Source organism: Eubalaena glacialis, chromosome 1 (genome assembly GCF_028564815.1).
Source record: "Eubalaena glacialis isolate mEubGla1 chromosome 1, mEubGla1.1.hap2.+ XY, whole genome shotgun sequence".
Classification (NCBI taxonomy): domain Eukaryota; kingdom Metazoa; phylum Chordata; class Mammalia; order Artiodactyla; family Balaenidae; genus Eubalaena; species Eubalaena glacialis.
In genome coordinates, this window is record NC_083716.1 from 158,318,853 (window position 1) to 158,334,803 (window position 15,951).

General features: G+C 39.9%; 1 protein-coding gene across 1 annotated transcript in view; it reads left to right on the forward strand.

Moving 5' to 3' along the window:
- The first annotated feature begins 2,585 nt into the window (after positions 1 to 2,585).
- The window catches only part of EPC2 (enhancer of polycomb homolog 2), a 102,255-nt gene continuing 88,889 nt past the window's right edge, over positions 2,586 to 15,951 (forward strand). The window contains exon 1 of the mRNA XM_061199890.1: positions 2,586 to 2,873. Within this exon, the coding sequence (XP_061055873.1) occupies positions 2,721 to 2,873 (153 nt within the window). The 5' untranslated portion in view covers positions 2,586 to 2,720. The remainder of the gene's footprint in view (positions 2,874 to 15,951) is intronic.

Genomic DNA, 15,951 nt, shown 5'->3' on the forward strand with positions numbered 1-15,951 from the left:
TGTGAGTTCCAAGTGGGAGTGGAATGGGGTCAGTATCACTGAATTTTTTCAGGGAATCTCAGTCAACAACTATAAAGTAGGTGCCGGCTATGCGTGAGGCATAGAACTGGGGATACAGTGACTAACAGAGCAGATGTTGGTCCTACCCTCCTTGAGGCTATTGCATCCTTAGGCTCTGGGTTATGCAGTCTATTAGCCATTGGTGGAAGGTCTCAGTAATTTGGATCAGCAAGTTTAGAATGTTGAATGCGCAATAAACTGAAGAGCTTGGATAACAGGGTGGCATTGCTGAGAAAACAAGAGTTTTGGAGTCAGGCTAGACCTGGATTTGAACCTACTTCTTCAAGTTTATTATTGTTGAAACTTGGCAAACTGTCTGAGCCTCAGTTTCCTTATTAGTAAAATTGTAATTTCTTCACAGGGCTATAATGAGAATTAAGTGGGATTCTATTAAAATACAATTAATTGAGATAATAGATACATAGTACCCCTAGAGTGGCTGGTATATTATAGATACTCAGTATTTTCTTTCTTGAGAGAAGAGTAGCAATAAATACAGGGAACAGAAGAAAGCTATCATTTCTGAACCTGAGAAGTGCCAGATAAAAGCCCTGGATGACTCATTTCTTCAACCATTGCTTCCCCCCACCCCTCTCAGGCTTGAATCCAGGGCTGACCCCCTCCCAACAACATCTTGTTCTTCCTTGCAGAGAACTGGAACTGTTCCAGAGGGTAGCACTCGGATCAGGACATGCCCATAAGCTTGAGGAAGGTATTGCTTACAAGAAGTGAGTCACTGCACCTCCATTCTTTAGATGGAAAACACTCAAGCCTCACTAAACAGTGCCTGAATTTCTTGCTGGGCCAAAGGGGTTAGACTATGCCATGCAGTCTATACCCACCATTTTGCCCTCAAAGGGGGAGGTGGAGAGAAAAGGGAGGAGGACAGGGAGGGAAAAGATAGAAGGGAAGAAGTAGATGAGGAAGTGGAGGAAGAGATGGAGCTTTGATGTCCCATAGAAATGACAGTAGGAATAGGTTTTTTTCTATTCTGGATGTCAGCAAACCATCTACTTTTCTCTGAGCTAGGCAAAATACTTATCAATTATCAGAAAATGGCAAAATGTGTTACACTCTTCCTAGGGATTCCGTAGGAAAACTGTAATGCTTAAAGTCTAACCAAGGAACTCAGCTAAACGAGGTTGATGTCAACAATAGGTGGTACTTATTTGAGTTAACTGGATTTTCTCTCCTCTTTAGAACTTTCTCTAACCGGTTCAGGCTAAAGAAGTCTCCTTTCTCTGAACTCTCACGGCAGTTATGGCCTGTACGACTCATTTGGTAATCAATCATGTTCTACTGCCTTGTGTTATCGCCTGTATAGTTTTCTCCAAGTGATAAACTTTTTTTCTTTTTTTGCCGTCATTTATCTTTACGGCTGCCCTGTTCTTCAACTATTTAAATCTCTTGCTGTTAATCATCTGTCCAACCTTTCTGTCATCCCATCAATGTGAAAGGCTGCACAGGGAAGGAACTATGTATCTCAAACTTCTTTGTGTCTTCCACAGCACCAATATTTTACACAGATCGGCCACGTTGGAAATGTGTGCTGCCTTGGTTAAATGTTATAAGCTTAATTTTTAAGAACTCTAATATTTTTGAAATCAGGAGTATCTATCATCCACTAAAGAATTCTATGAAGTTTGGGTGACAGGTTCAAGCGCACTTGTTGCATCTGGCAGCCTCAAACGTTTTTCCTCATTGCCGTTAGCATCCTCCCGGCGAAAGCGAGGATGCCTTACCTTGGAGAGCTCTTTCGGTCAGGTACTAAAGAGAGGATGCGGGGAAGAGGGCTGGGACTGCGTAAGCGTTTTCCCGGCGGGAGAGACCCGGCAGGTCTGCGCGCCTCGGAGTGGGCAGAAGGAACGGACCTTTCGCACCTCTCAGGGATGTGCGAATTGGAGGATGCGAATTAGCCGGCGCTCGGGGCGCCTTGGAGATAAGCTCTTTATAACTAGAGGCTCGGTGGGGCAGTTGTGGCTCCGGTTGACATTTTCCTTTCGCGCTCACAGACTTCTGCACGTTCGCGCTGCTCAGCGCGGCTGTGTTTTGCCCGGCACCGTCCTCCGGGGCACCCAGCGAGCAGGGTGTCGGGGCCGCGGAGGCAGAGGCGCACGCTCGGGGGCGCGGGTTAACTTGCGCACCTGGCACCTGCCACACGGCGACAGCGCGGGCTGCGGAGCGGAGCGCCGCCACCGCCCCCTCACCCGGAGCGGCCCGAGGCTGAGCACGCTCCCGCGGGCCGGCCGCGCCGCGGAGAGAGTGGGTGGGCAGGCGAGGGAGGGGAAGGGAGAGGAAGGAGGGAGGGAGGGAGGGAGAGGGCGAAGCGCGTCCCCGCGGCGGGGGCGCGCTCTCGCGCGGGCTGCCGGGATCGCTCGCCGCCGCTGTGGTAATGTCCGCCATGTTGGCCATGGCGCAGGGAGCGGATCGGGCGGGCGAGCGGCGGATCTAGTGTGTGGAAGCGGCCGCGGGCGGCGGGGGGCTGTTTTCGGGCGGGGTGGGCGCCCATGCTGTGGCCGGGGGCAGTGAGGAGGAGGAGGAGGAGCGGGCCGGCCGCGCTGCACTGAGGAAGGAGGTGGAGGAGGCGGCGGGAGTCCTCCCCCCCCTCCCCTCCCGCCCCGCCGCCGCCGCCCGGGCTGTTCCTGTAAGGCGGGGAGACAATGAGTAAACTCTCCTTCCGAGCGCGGGCGCTGGACGCCGCCAAACCGCTGCCTATCTACCGCGGCAAGGACATGCCTGATCTCAACGACTGCGTCTCCATCAACCGGGCCGTGCCCCAGATGCCCACCGGGATGGAGAAGGAGGAGGAATCGGTAGGGACTCGAGTGTTTATTACCCCCCCTTCCCTCCTCCCCCCTCCCCTTTGTCAGTCGGGCTTCGCCATTCACAGAGCGCTTTACGCTCGCTGGAGGGCGCCGCAGCCGCTCTAACGCATGGGACCCTACGCCGGCGGAGTAGCGTAAACCCTCTCGGCCGGCGCAGCGCCCGCCCGCGGCCGCCATGTTGTTGCGTCCCAGTGTTGTGATTAGTTCGCAGCGCCGCTTACGCTGCCGTAAGGGGGCCTTGCCGTAAGCGGCGGCCCGGAATGGCGCAGGGGATGTTCTGGCCGCACTTGGCGTACGGCCTCTGTTTACCTTTTTTTTTCTTCCCCCGGCGCGGGATGCGAGGGATCCTTTAGCTAGGGAAGATTTCCCCCCCACTTTTAGATTTAGTTTTGCATTGGGTTCTCTTTGAAATGACAACGGAAAGTAAAGCGCTTTCAAAACAGACATCATCTTCCTTATAGCAAGGTAATCCTCGCTCCCCGGCCCGCGTTGGTGCAGCGGGATGGAGGTGGTGCAGCACTGCGGCGGGGGACGGCGGGGGCCGCCACTACCAGCAGGATGTAGCGCTAGAAAGCCGCTGATCGGCTAGCTCCGCGGAGCGGAGCGAGTCCGTTCGGCCTGCCTAGCCGGGACGGCGCCCGCTCAGTGCGCGGCGTTAGAAAGGGACCGGGGATGTTCAGCTGCGAGCCGCCGGCGCTGCGCTGTCCTCGCGCCGCGTTCCGGAGAATTGTCATGTGTGTGGGGGGGTGCCTTTTAGAAGTTGAGGACCTAATGCATTGAAATTGACAGCTGCATTTTTTATAACAACAGCAGTTTAGGGCAAAAATGCTTTTTCCCTAAATGAGTTAAAATTTGATGAGTTAAATTTTGGATACGGTTGAATTTCACCTGGCTTGACAATGTTTATGACTCTGGAGTGGTGTTACTTGCGTGCGAAGTTCATAGTAACTGCAACCTCAAGAATTTCTTCAATGAACCTGTGGTCCCGCCTTATTGTCAACCCCGGGTGTGCGTGGATTGGTTCTCTTGCTTCTGTGACTGTCAAAAGAAGGCCTGAGGTTTCTGTGATTGGTTTTCTCTTTTGACTATTAATATTGCAGGAAATGCTTCTATGCTTTTGATTGGCTGCTCGAGTTGTGACCTCATTATATAATCCCTGTTATTACTACTTTCCGCTGTGATTGAATCACGTTTCTCGGTGTTTGTTTTTGAAAGCCTTGCACTTGCCGTAGAAAAAGTATGTGCTCAATATCAGATAACATTCAACTTTTTAAAAAGTAAGCAAGATGAAAACCCAACATTTATGCTGAAGTTTTAGAGCTAAGTCAAATGTGAAAATTCTTTGTTTTTAAATAAAATTTATTTCTAGCTTAGCTCAATTTTCCATGGGAAAGATAATTAAAATAAGAAATAGTATGTACGAGAATTAATTTAATTGAGCCTTAAAAAACACAACTTGGGATTCCACAAAGTTACATTTCTATTAATGTTATTTCCCAAAAAGAAAGGTGGCTAATGAGTCTTTTTTTTAAAATTATTTTATTTATTTATTTTTGGTTTATTTCATTAAATTAATTAATTAATTTGTTGGGTCTTCGTTGCTGCACGGGGGCTTTCTCTAGTTGCCGCGAGCGGGGGCTACTCTTCATTGCCGTGCGCGGGCTTCTCATTGCAATGGCTTCTCTTGTTGAGGAGCACGGGCTCTAGGCGCGTGGGCTTCAGTAGTTTTGGCACACAGGCTCAGTAGTTGTGGCTCGCGGGCTCTAGAGCGCAGGCTCAGTAGTTGTGGCGCACGGGCTTAGTTGCTCCGCGGCATGTGGAATCTTCCTGGACCAGGGATCAAACCCGTGTCCCCTGCATTGGCAGGCATATTCTTATCCACTTTGCCACCAGGGAAGCTCATGAGTCTTAAAGTATCAATATTGTATGTAATTACTTGAACCGTATTATTTTGGTTTGGGAAGAACTAGAATCAAGAAACTTGTTCTAGAATGAATAGTTAGCCCCTGGAAGATGTATTACTTTTTGCAAACAGTGATCAGCAATGTACTTATTTATTGCTTTAGGTCCTTGGTCACATAGGTCTTGGTATTTTATCTTAATTTAGAAGAAAACTTGCAATTTAGTTCCTGTTTTAATGATGCATTAAAAATAAGTGCTTACGCATAGCACAGGGAGATCAGCTAGGTGCTTTGTGACCACCTAGAGGGGTGGGATAGGGAGGGTGGGAGGGAGGGAGATGCAAGAGGGAAGAGATATGGGAACATATGTATATGTATAACTGATTCACTTTGTTATAAAGCAGAAACTAACACACCATTGTAAAGCAATTATACTCCAATAAAGATGTTTAAAAAAAATAAATGCTTAACCCCCTTACAATTTTGTACTATAATACTAACCTTTTCCGTAAAACTTGTGATTTTCAATCTAGAGCATGGGTGCTAATTTTTATTATTTTCAGTAGCCTGCTTCAACTGCTCAATTTTAGGTAAGAAGAAATCCAAATTCTGATAGAACTAGAGTTGAAACTCAGGACTTCTGACTCTTTGTCCTGTCTTTTCTGCCTCTTTAATGTTACAAGTGAAGGGTCTTAAAACCAAAACTAAACAAACTCTGACAGTTAAGATTTATAGTCTAGAGTCTTTTGCTTTCCATAATGTCCAGTTGGGGTTTTTTTTTTTTTTTCTTTTTTAGTAGTTCATTGCCTTAACCACTCGGCCACCTCGTCCCATTCTTTTTCTTTTTTAAAGTAACATATAGGTCAGAGGACTTGTGCTTTAATGAGTAACAGCCAATTCAGTTGTTCTGGTCTTATTTATAGGACTTATTAAACATAATTATTTGTTCTCTATATATTCTGCCTTGATAAACAGTTCTAAGCAGCAGTAAAATATAAATTTCATGAATGTGTCATTTGAGTTGTGTTTCAATTTAACTTCCATTATCAAAATATTCTAATTAGTTCCCTTTATAAGTATATTCTTTTTAATCACATAACTTGTTAAAAAAACAACAACAGAAACCTTGGCTTATGGGTTTATAGTTGTTGCTTGGCATTTCTAAATCATCCACAGTATGTCCTCTTCCTGCTTGGCTGGCAGAATAATTTGACTTCACTTTATGGGCTTCATGGATCCACCGCCCCCATCTCCCTATCCCCACACCCTGGCCATAAAATGAAGGACTGTCTCTGTGTAGCTATTGGACTATTATTAGACTTTGTTTATGTAGTCATTAACTCAGTTTTGAGTTACATTTTTATAATACCTAAGTGAGGTGGTCTAGGTGTCCTTTGGCACTGGAGCACTCTGTCATTGCTGGCCATATCATTCTCTTAGTTCTTCTCTTTTGGACATGAAGGCATACTTCTTTTCTTTCCTTTCCTTATTTTCATTGTATTTGCCTAAGGTCTGCCAGTTGGCATCCTCTTATAACTCAGTTTCTCTGGTGCTCCTCATGGCACTTGGTCTAGGTCAGATACTTAAGAGTTACCTAGAATCTAAACAACCAGAAAGATCAGGTGATTGGTATTCTGCTACCTCCTCAGGAGTGTTGTATAGTGATAGCTGATGATTTTAATAATATCTACCATTTTTTGAACACTTGTTGAGCTGCAGGTACTGTGCTAAGAACTTTACATATATTATTCCATTTAATCCTCTTTCAAATCAACTTTTTGAGGTATAATCTGTATAGAATAAAACAGACCCATTTAAAGCATAGGGTTTAATGAGTTCTGACAAATGTGTACACCCATGGAAACATCATCACAATCAAGATATAGGAACATATCAAATACCCTAAAAGTTCCCTTTTGCTTCTTTGCAAGTCTGTCCCTCCAGTAGTTCTAAGCCTTCTTTCACTACAGATTAGTTTTGTCTTTTTTAGAATTTCATATAAATGGAATCATACACACTTTTTTATGTCTGGCTTCTTTTGCTTAGTGTGATGCATTAAAGATTCATTCCTGTTGGGTATATTAGTCTATATACTGAATGCTGAATAACATTTCAGTGAATTGATATACTATAATATATTCATCCATCCGTCTGTTGTTGGATGTTTGAGTTATTTCTAGTTTTTGGTTTTCATTTAATCTTTGTAACAGCCCTAAAGTTCTCACTGCTGGTAACTGGCAGGGCTAGAATTCAAACTCTTGTCCTTTAATGTAACAAAAACCCACTCTCATAACCACGGTGCTTCGTATTGACTTCTTACAGAACCCCGAATTATCTTCTGAACTGTTATGAAGTTCATTTTAGTTTTTGTGAGTAATTTTTACTTTTTATAATTATGGAAACTTTAAAAAGCAATATTGATTTTATTGGAATATTAAATTATTAAGAAGTGTAGTTTTTATCACTTAACTGTGTCTGACTTTTGCTCTAGGCCTTTCAGATTTTTTTTGTCTTTTTTTTTTCTTAGAAGTCTGTTAACTTTGCTTCTCCGTATATTGGCATCATTATGTTTGAGTGTTTATGGTATCTTAAGTATGTAAGAAATTTGTGGCAAACTATCCTATTTTATTTTTTAGATTTTCTCCTAATGGAATGTAATCTCTGTAAGGGCAAGGATCTTTGCATGTTTTGTTCATTAATATACTCCAGTTGCCCAGAACTGTGCCTTAACACGTAACATATGCTTGATAAATGTTTGTTGAGTGTTGGATGAGCTTCTGCTTCTATACCAAGAGCTATGTTTTTGTGAAACTCTAGCTCTGTGTGTGTGTGTATGTGTATAATTCATTAGCAGAATTTGGTAAATTATTCTTCCAGATATTCTTTCTGGTTTCTTACTTTGGAACTATGTATACTTAAATACTAAATCTTTTTATTTCCTCTTGAGTCAGAGGCCTCTTTAAATGCAGAATTTCTTACTCAGAGTATGGCTGCAGTATTGGTCTTTATCTTGCATTAATTATTCCTCTCATAGGTGTATGTAGCTTTGTGTAAAATACCTCCTCACATTAGAGTGAGCCAAAATCTACATGAAGTATGTGATTCCGCTTGTTTTTAAAGTAAAAGACCATGATTGATTTGGATTGCCTTTTCTCTGCTCATGTTAGTTGCCTGATTTTTGTCATTATCTTAATATTTTAAGTGATATTTTGAATGATAGGGTCAGAATATATTCAGTCTTTCTACCATTTCAAAGTTATCTTTGGTACTAATATATTTCATGTTTCATAATAGAAGGGTTCTAGGATATAAAATACAATTTTGTAGATTGATATTGTAAAAACGTTACACATTTATTATTTCATCAAAAGCAAATACTGGCCAGGTATCGTATAAGGGCCAGGCTTTATCTAAATAAGATATTGGAAAACTCTTTAAAGGGGTTTGAATATCAAAAGTATTGTGAAGCTGTGTGTTGAAGTGTTGTTAGGATTAAAAGCATACAATACAGATCTTGACTTCAGGGAACTTAAATGAGTCATTAGGGACTTAAATGAGTCATTGGGGTCAAAAACATATCTTGAAAGTTAGCAAAAAACTACCAGGTTAAGTCAACCTGACAGACATTTAAAAGAGCATTAGAAAAAGTTAGATGTCAATATAGTTGATAGGAATAAGAGTAAACTGTTGCCGGAATGTATAGAGAAGTCTTCTTGGAAAGAAATTTAGTAATTTGGGCTTTCAGGTTTGATTTTATAGTGTATGTTGAAGCAAATACTTGAGTACAGGAATATTTAAAGCAAGTTCTATGGATGTTAAGTAGACTAAAGGAAGGTTCTAACGTGTTATATTTTTAATCTATCCTTGTTTATTCTTTTTCCCCTGCTGATAGAAACTTCAGGACGGTAACACTCTGTTATTTCTGAGCACATTATTCTCTTAGCTCTTTCTCCTTTATTTGGACATGCAGATGGCTTTCACTTCTTTTCTTCCCCTTCCTTTGTTCCCTGCTATATCTTCAGCACTAGAAACTGTTTAGAACATATGTAAATATTTGGTGAATGAATGAATAAAAGTTGGGATGGAGATTACATTTTTGAAAGAGGAGAATTATACCAGATTTTAGGTAGTTTTAATGTTAGGTCCAGGAGTTTGTAGGAAGGTGTAGAACAAAGTATTGAGGCGTAAGTATGAAGTCTGTTTCTAGTTTTGGTTTTCTGTCCTTAAGTGGCCATACGATCTGGGAAAGTTTGCCTACCTTCTCTGAGCCTCACGTTGATCATCACTACCATCACAGGTACCATTTATTGAGTGTATGTTAGTGAGTGTGTTGAGCATGTGCCAGGCACTTTATTAAACTCAGTAGGTGATTTAGAGCTCATTATAATGGTAGGATGATTTAGAGCTCATTATAATGGTAGGATGTGTAGATGCTATTATCTCTTTTCCAGAAGAAGAAACTGAAGCTTTAGAAATTAAGCAACTTACCCAAGGTCACCCCTACCTATACCAGAACATGGGAGAGCCAGTATTTTAACTCATGTCCTGTGGGTGATTGACTCCAGTGCTCTCATCTTCACCATTGCTTCATCTGTAAAATGAGTGGGTTGAGAACTAGATGATATCTAAAGTTCATTACATCTCTTCTGTCCAATCATTTATTAGCCCATGGGCACGGAGGAGTCATTTTGTCTCAGGGAATGATGCTATGAAAGAAACTTTGTGGAGAATGCCTTTTGTAAACATGTTCCTTTTTTAAAAAATTTAAAGGAATGGTTTATCTGTGGTCTTAAGTTTAGATTTCTTATGCATCAGTTCTTTAAAAATGAGGCCTAAAGATATTTGACATGTGGGACCATTAGGTTGGTTTCAAGTAACAGAAACCAAATTTGATTTCTTTAAGGTTCCTGGGGGTTGTGTCACAGACACCAAGGAAGGGTTGAACAGTCAAGGCTTGGCTAGTCGGGAACCAGGGCAGCTGTGGGCCCTTCAGCAGCAACTGACATTAATATCACTCAATTCTAGTAATTCTCGACTTTTGAGAAGTAGTATAGGGTAGTGCTTAAGTGCATGTATTCTGGAGCCAGACTCTATGGGTTTGAGTCCTCGGGCGGATTAATTTCATCTGTAATATTTCATGGGGATTGTTGGGAAGATGAATTGTAGTGTGCTTGGAATAGTTTGTGACATGCAGCAAACATTCAATAAATATTAGCTATTATTATCATCACTGTTGTATTTCTTTTAGCTTTAAACTCCAGATTCCTTGCATAGCTGTAATCCAGAGGACAGACTTTGGGGGAAATACCAAGAAGTAAGGGATGGAGACAGTGATCAGTTCTCTGATGACGCATTCTGAAGATGGGCATTAGGATAATCTCCTAAATCTCTGTTGAGATGTAGTTATCTTATATCAGAGTTTTTAACAAGTATCAAGATCAATGTCAGACACTTCTGAAGGCAAGAATTTTATAAAGTTACACTAAGGAATCTGTTGAAATAATGGCCAGTTCATCTGTCAGAAGATGACTTTCATGTGCTTGAATGTTGTGTTTAACCACATTGTATTAAAGTTTCACACTATATCATGCAAAACAAACAAATAAACAAACCAACAAAGAAACAAAAACAAAGCCCTCCAGATTCCTGAGATAGAGGACATTATTGATTTAGCTTGTATCAGGTATCTATCTACTTCTAAGTCAAGGAACAGGGGAAGTTAGTATATAAGTGCTGTTAAGGGCTACCCTCCTGAGAATGGGGCTTAGCTAGGGAGCTGCCCTGAGAGACCTACTACTGGTGGATATATAGCATCATTATTAGAAGTTACGAAGTTAGATTGGTTTAATCCGTGGTTTGACCCAAGGTGAATGTGTATACTTAGTTGTGTTTTTGCAAACTTCAAACTTGTAAGGAGTTTTAAGGAGATTAGAATATTTTGTATTATGTTTTTTAATGAAACTTGAATTAAGGACTATAGAAGAAGTCTCCAAAATCCTTTTAAAGAAAGCAAATGTTCCACACTTACTAATATTCAGAGCAGTAAGGGATGAAATTTTCTGTGACTTCAAATAAATTATTTAACCTTCCTGGCCCTTAGTTTCCTCATTTGTGAAATAGAATTGGATTGAGAATTGGACTGAGTGATCTTTAAAGTACCTTTGGCTGTAAAAATTACTTGCTTCTTTGAATTCAGATGTCTACTTACTGGGCATATTGTACAGAATGTAAAGCAGATGAAAAGAACTAATAAATGAGAAACTGAATATTAGGAGGATATTAATAGGTAAAATTTAACTCTTTAACACTATTGGAATGCTGTCGATTTGGTTTAGAGTTCTTTTTTTATGAGGATCAGTTACATTTATCCACTATCTTGTACTATTTTGTCCTAGAGATCAACAGAGCAATCCACTCTGTGTGTTTCGGGTATGATCAGTTCCCTTGCTTTCATGAAATTTTCTTTCACTATCTTTACTACTATTACTCATTGCTATAAATGTTCTGAATTTTGGTATACTTACAGCTCATAACATGAGTTTATTTTAATTTTCTAATATCTCATGTTTTTCACTTGAGGGGTGTGTGTGTATGGGTATGGATATAGCATGACAGAGTAAGTAATGTGAGAGAATAGACATTTATTTTCTCAAGTAGACCACATGCCTTAAGGATGCTTTCATGTCTTTGTTTTATTCAGCACAGGCTGGATACCTACCCAGGCACTTATGTGATAGAAAGTTTGTAATACAGACATTGACCATGATCCTGGCCACTGGGATTGAGTTTGATAGTATTACTAAATACACAGCTGGGCATCTTATTTCAAGTAGAGGTGAAGTAGAGAAACAGTAATGGAAGCATAGTGGACAGCATGAGGAGGAAAGGATGATAGGAATAAGCCATGAAGCAGACCCATGTAGATAGCAGAAGGTCCATTATAATTATTTGATTTTTATCTTAAAACTGATTTTTTGCCTTGTCTACACTTAAGTGGAACAGAACTTCAGATTTGCCTACTTCATTATGCAGTACTGTTCTTTGTGGGCTTAATACTGGAGGAAGAGGGCAGTCACTTCCAGATTCTCCCTACCACCATTTCCTTATATCTGCTTTTAGGTTTCTTTTTTGTCGTCAGCTAGTTTTACTGTGCAGAGGAACGCAGAGTGGAAGAGTCTGCCTGTCTGTTAGCTCTCTAACTCACATCCGTATCTTTGCTTTTAGCTTTCTTACCTCCTTTTTTGTTGTTGTTGGCAGAAGAGCATGAGATTGTTGGTTGGGGAGTTGACAAGCAGCCCTAAATTGTACAGCTAATTTGATGAAGTTGTTGGAACTTTGAAATTGTGACGTAGGTTTCAATTTTGGCTTCTATCACTTTCCCTCTGGGCAAGATAAATTACTTTATCTCTTTAAGTCACATTTCTTCATACATTTAATAAGTATCTCAACAGGTAACTTTAAAGATTAACTTTTTTGTAAAGACTTAAGTCAGTGCCTTATACAGATTACTGCTATTTTTTAATTATTAAAGACAATTTTCAGTTATACAGGATAATAAATGTGAAGGAATATAGAAGAGTAAAATATACAGAGTATCTTCATACATTACTCTGTGGTGTGGTTTCACGTTTTTTCTCCTGCCAGTTAAATATATTTTTACAGCTTTCAAACGTTAGCAAATCAGTATGTATATTTTGCTCCTTCCATCTTTGTTTCCTGGCAGAGCAGTTAATAATCAAATTGATTAAAAAAATGAAAGTCTTTAAAAATTAGCAGCCAAGAGGACTAAATCTTCAGCTAATTCTCAGAGTAATAATTGAGTCCTGAATAATTGCTAGTTAAATATTGTATTTGTTTTTAGAAGTTACTATTTTTTTTTAGACAGATTAGTCATGGAGGAAACTCATGGAGATTTTAGTGATGAAAATCTGTTCAATGGGAGGTGTACACTAGAGAATGAATGATGAGAGATATTCTAATATACCAGTGAACCCTGGGATGAACACCTAAGTTTGGGAACTTTGGAAAGCAGGCTACTGAAGAGGGTAATCTTGCCATTTATTTGATCCTTGAGTTGTTTCTAAACTGGGACATTTTTGACATTCAGTTCGTAGCTGGTTGAATGGACTGTCACAGGCATACCAGGATGTTTGTTACATCAGTCTTCTGCCCACTAATTCCTGGTAGCATTCCAATTGGAATAACCTCCAAATGTTCCCTCCCTCAAGTTTTCCCAATGCGGACTATTGCAGTTGATTTGAGAACCATTATCCAAGGCTTCTTAAATTTTTTTTGTGACTTGGACTCCTTTGGCAGTCTGTTGAAACTCCTCAGAATGATGTTTTAAATGTATAAAATCAACTAAACTAGTTACATTGAAATAAGTTATCAAAGTATTAAGACAATTTTTAATTTACGTGCTTTATTAACACATTAATAATAGGATCTAGAATTGGGTCTGATTATCTTTTTGAAGTAATGGTAAGTATAAATATTTTGACAAGTGCAACCACTGTAACATGACAATGAAAAGGTTTGTGATTTCTGTTGCATTGCTAGGTCACAAGTATTGCTAATACTACTGTGATCTGTTGCCTATGTTAATAATTGAAGGAAATGGTAAATTTGCTAGAAGTTAGTGAAATTAGAGAAATGATTATTTTCTCACCCAAGTTCATGGGCCCCTCAATGCTTTCTGTGGATGTTTTGGGGAATATGACCTGAGGTTCAGAACCCCTCAAGAGTTTCTGTCGCCTAAATGGCAGTTCTATTTCTGTGTCATCTTGTCCCAAAAATATAGTCAGGCTACGGATTTTATCCCCATCATTATAAAGGAGATGCTACTATAAACAATTTTTTTTTCATGTTTAAGACATTTTCTAGCTTTTTAAATTTGAAAAGTAATAGGCCCACGTGATTTAAAGATAAAAACCTTATAGCAGAAACTAACATACATAAAAAGTAAGTGTCCTTCCCTACGTCCCCAGACATTCTACAGAGGCAGCTATTGGTAGCATTGTGTGCACGTGCGTGCGTTAGAAAATTTCTAAACAAATGCTTTTTACTTGGTAAAGTGGACAAATTTTTCTCTTGTTGTATTCATTTTATAAGTGAGTAATATGTGACCTTAGAGTTAATTTCTTAATCTAGAGTCATAAAGTCAGGTAATTTTGATTTTAAATTTCTTCTCTTTAAAATCTCTCAGGAATTGAGAATTGGCATATTGTAGTTTTCTGTTGGATTGTTTGGAGTTTGGTTATCAAACCTTAACTTGTTATTCCCATGTGGGAATTTGGTTGTTAGTAAGCCTTGCATTGTACATAGTAAGGCTTTTATTTATTTTCCTATATATAAAGTACATTAACGTCAGATTAACTGTTGATTAAGTAACTTGTCAGTGTGTGTTTTCTCTAACAATTATTTACAGTTTTGAATAGCATCCTAGGTCAGAAGAGCAACAATAGGATACCCTCTTGAAGAAAGCTGTCTTATTTCAGGTATCACTTCGGTAAGGTGGATCTTTCATACAGATTGCACCCTGTCAGACTTTCACTGTAGTTGTCTGTGATGTTTATTCATTTAGTAAATAGCTCCATGAACACAGGAACTGTGTCTTTGTTACCTTTGTATTGATCATCCAGTACAGTGAATGACATATGGCAGTTGCTCACTGAATATTTGCCGACAGAATGAACAACGTCTGCTTTGTACTTGAGATACAGAAAAGGATAAGATGTGCTACCTGTCTTCAGCTTGTAGTTCCACCGAAAAGAGTACACAGATAACTCCATGTGAGGGTCAGTGTGTTATGTGGAAGATAAAAATGATATTGTGGAAATTTGTGTCACAAGGGACATGATTTGAATGGGAGTAGTATATATGAATTTAAGTAATAGCTAATTGAGTATAATATACTATTTAAGTAATTTTTACAAATTAGTTTTGAAATTATTTCCATATGCCAGAATGCCATGAGTTTTCAAAGATTCATGTCATTACTTTTCATGTTGAGAAGTGTGTGTTGCCCAGGAGAGTTGTTAGAGGGTTGAAAGAATTTTTGTGGTCTCATGTAAGTTCACCTCTTAGGACAGGCAAACTCGTGTTAAGAATAGTGCCTGTTTAAAGAGTTCTGGGGAAAAGGAAACTGTGTTATGGAGGATGGCCTAAAGAAACAGTGCTGCTTGATTATTACACAGACAGTGTACAGATTTACTTATTTTGGTTTAAAGCACAGGGGCCACTTTCCATAAAGAAAGTACTATACTAGGAAGAAGATTGTCTATACATTATAGGTGCTTTGATAAGTAGTAGTTACCCTTAGCTTTATTTGAAATAGCTCAACCATCTTAGCAGAATTCATCAGGGCTTTCAAAATACCTCAAGAAAAAAAAAATACAAAAGGTTTAGGTCAGTGATTTTCAAATTTTGGCATGCCTCAGAATCACCTGGGACACTGATCAACTGGGCTCCATTCCCAGAGTGTAGGATTCAGTAGGTGCAGAATGGGGCCCAGGGAATTCGCATTATTAACAATTCCCAGGTGATCCTAATGCTGCTTGTCCAGTGACCCCACTTTGAGAACCACCACTTTAAGAGGGAGAATAGTTGTTCTCATCTTGGCTACACGTCACATTATCAGGGATGCTTTTGTAAAGTACAGGTGTAGGCTTTCCCCTAGATTTACCAATCAAATCACAATTTATGGGTGTTTCTGATTCTAGATAGGAAAAAGGGATTAGTATCTGTGCCTATGATCCCTGCCTGTCTGCCTTGCCATTTTACCACTCCTTTCAGGGTTTGTTCTCTTGTGCTCTCATTCATTGGCTTTCAGACTTTTTTGACTGTAACTCTGTGTGTGTGTGTGTGTGTGTACCCCAGATAAAGTACAGCTTGACACACACATACTAATACAGTCATTTTTTATTTTTTGTAGTAGTTATGTTCTATAAAGTTGCCACGTACAATGAAGTAGCAAATATTGAACCATTGCTTCTTGGCTCCTTTTAGCCTCTGGTCACAATATTTCATCAAGCAATCAATGCATAACCTTGCATTATATATGTTTCTGTTAAAGATACTTTTATGTGTTGTTGATTTATTGACATTGAACTCAGAGCCAGCAGCCGTATAGCTCATGCCTGAATGAAGCTTGTCTAACACATATT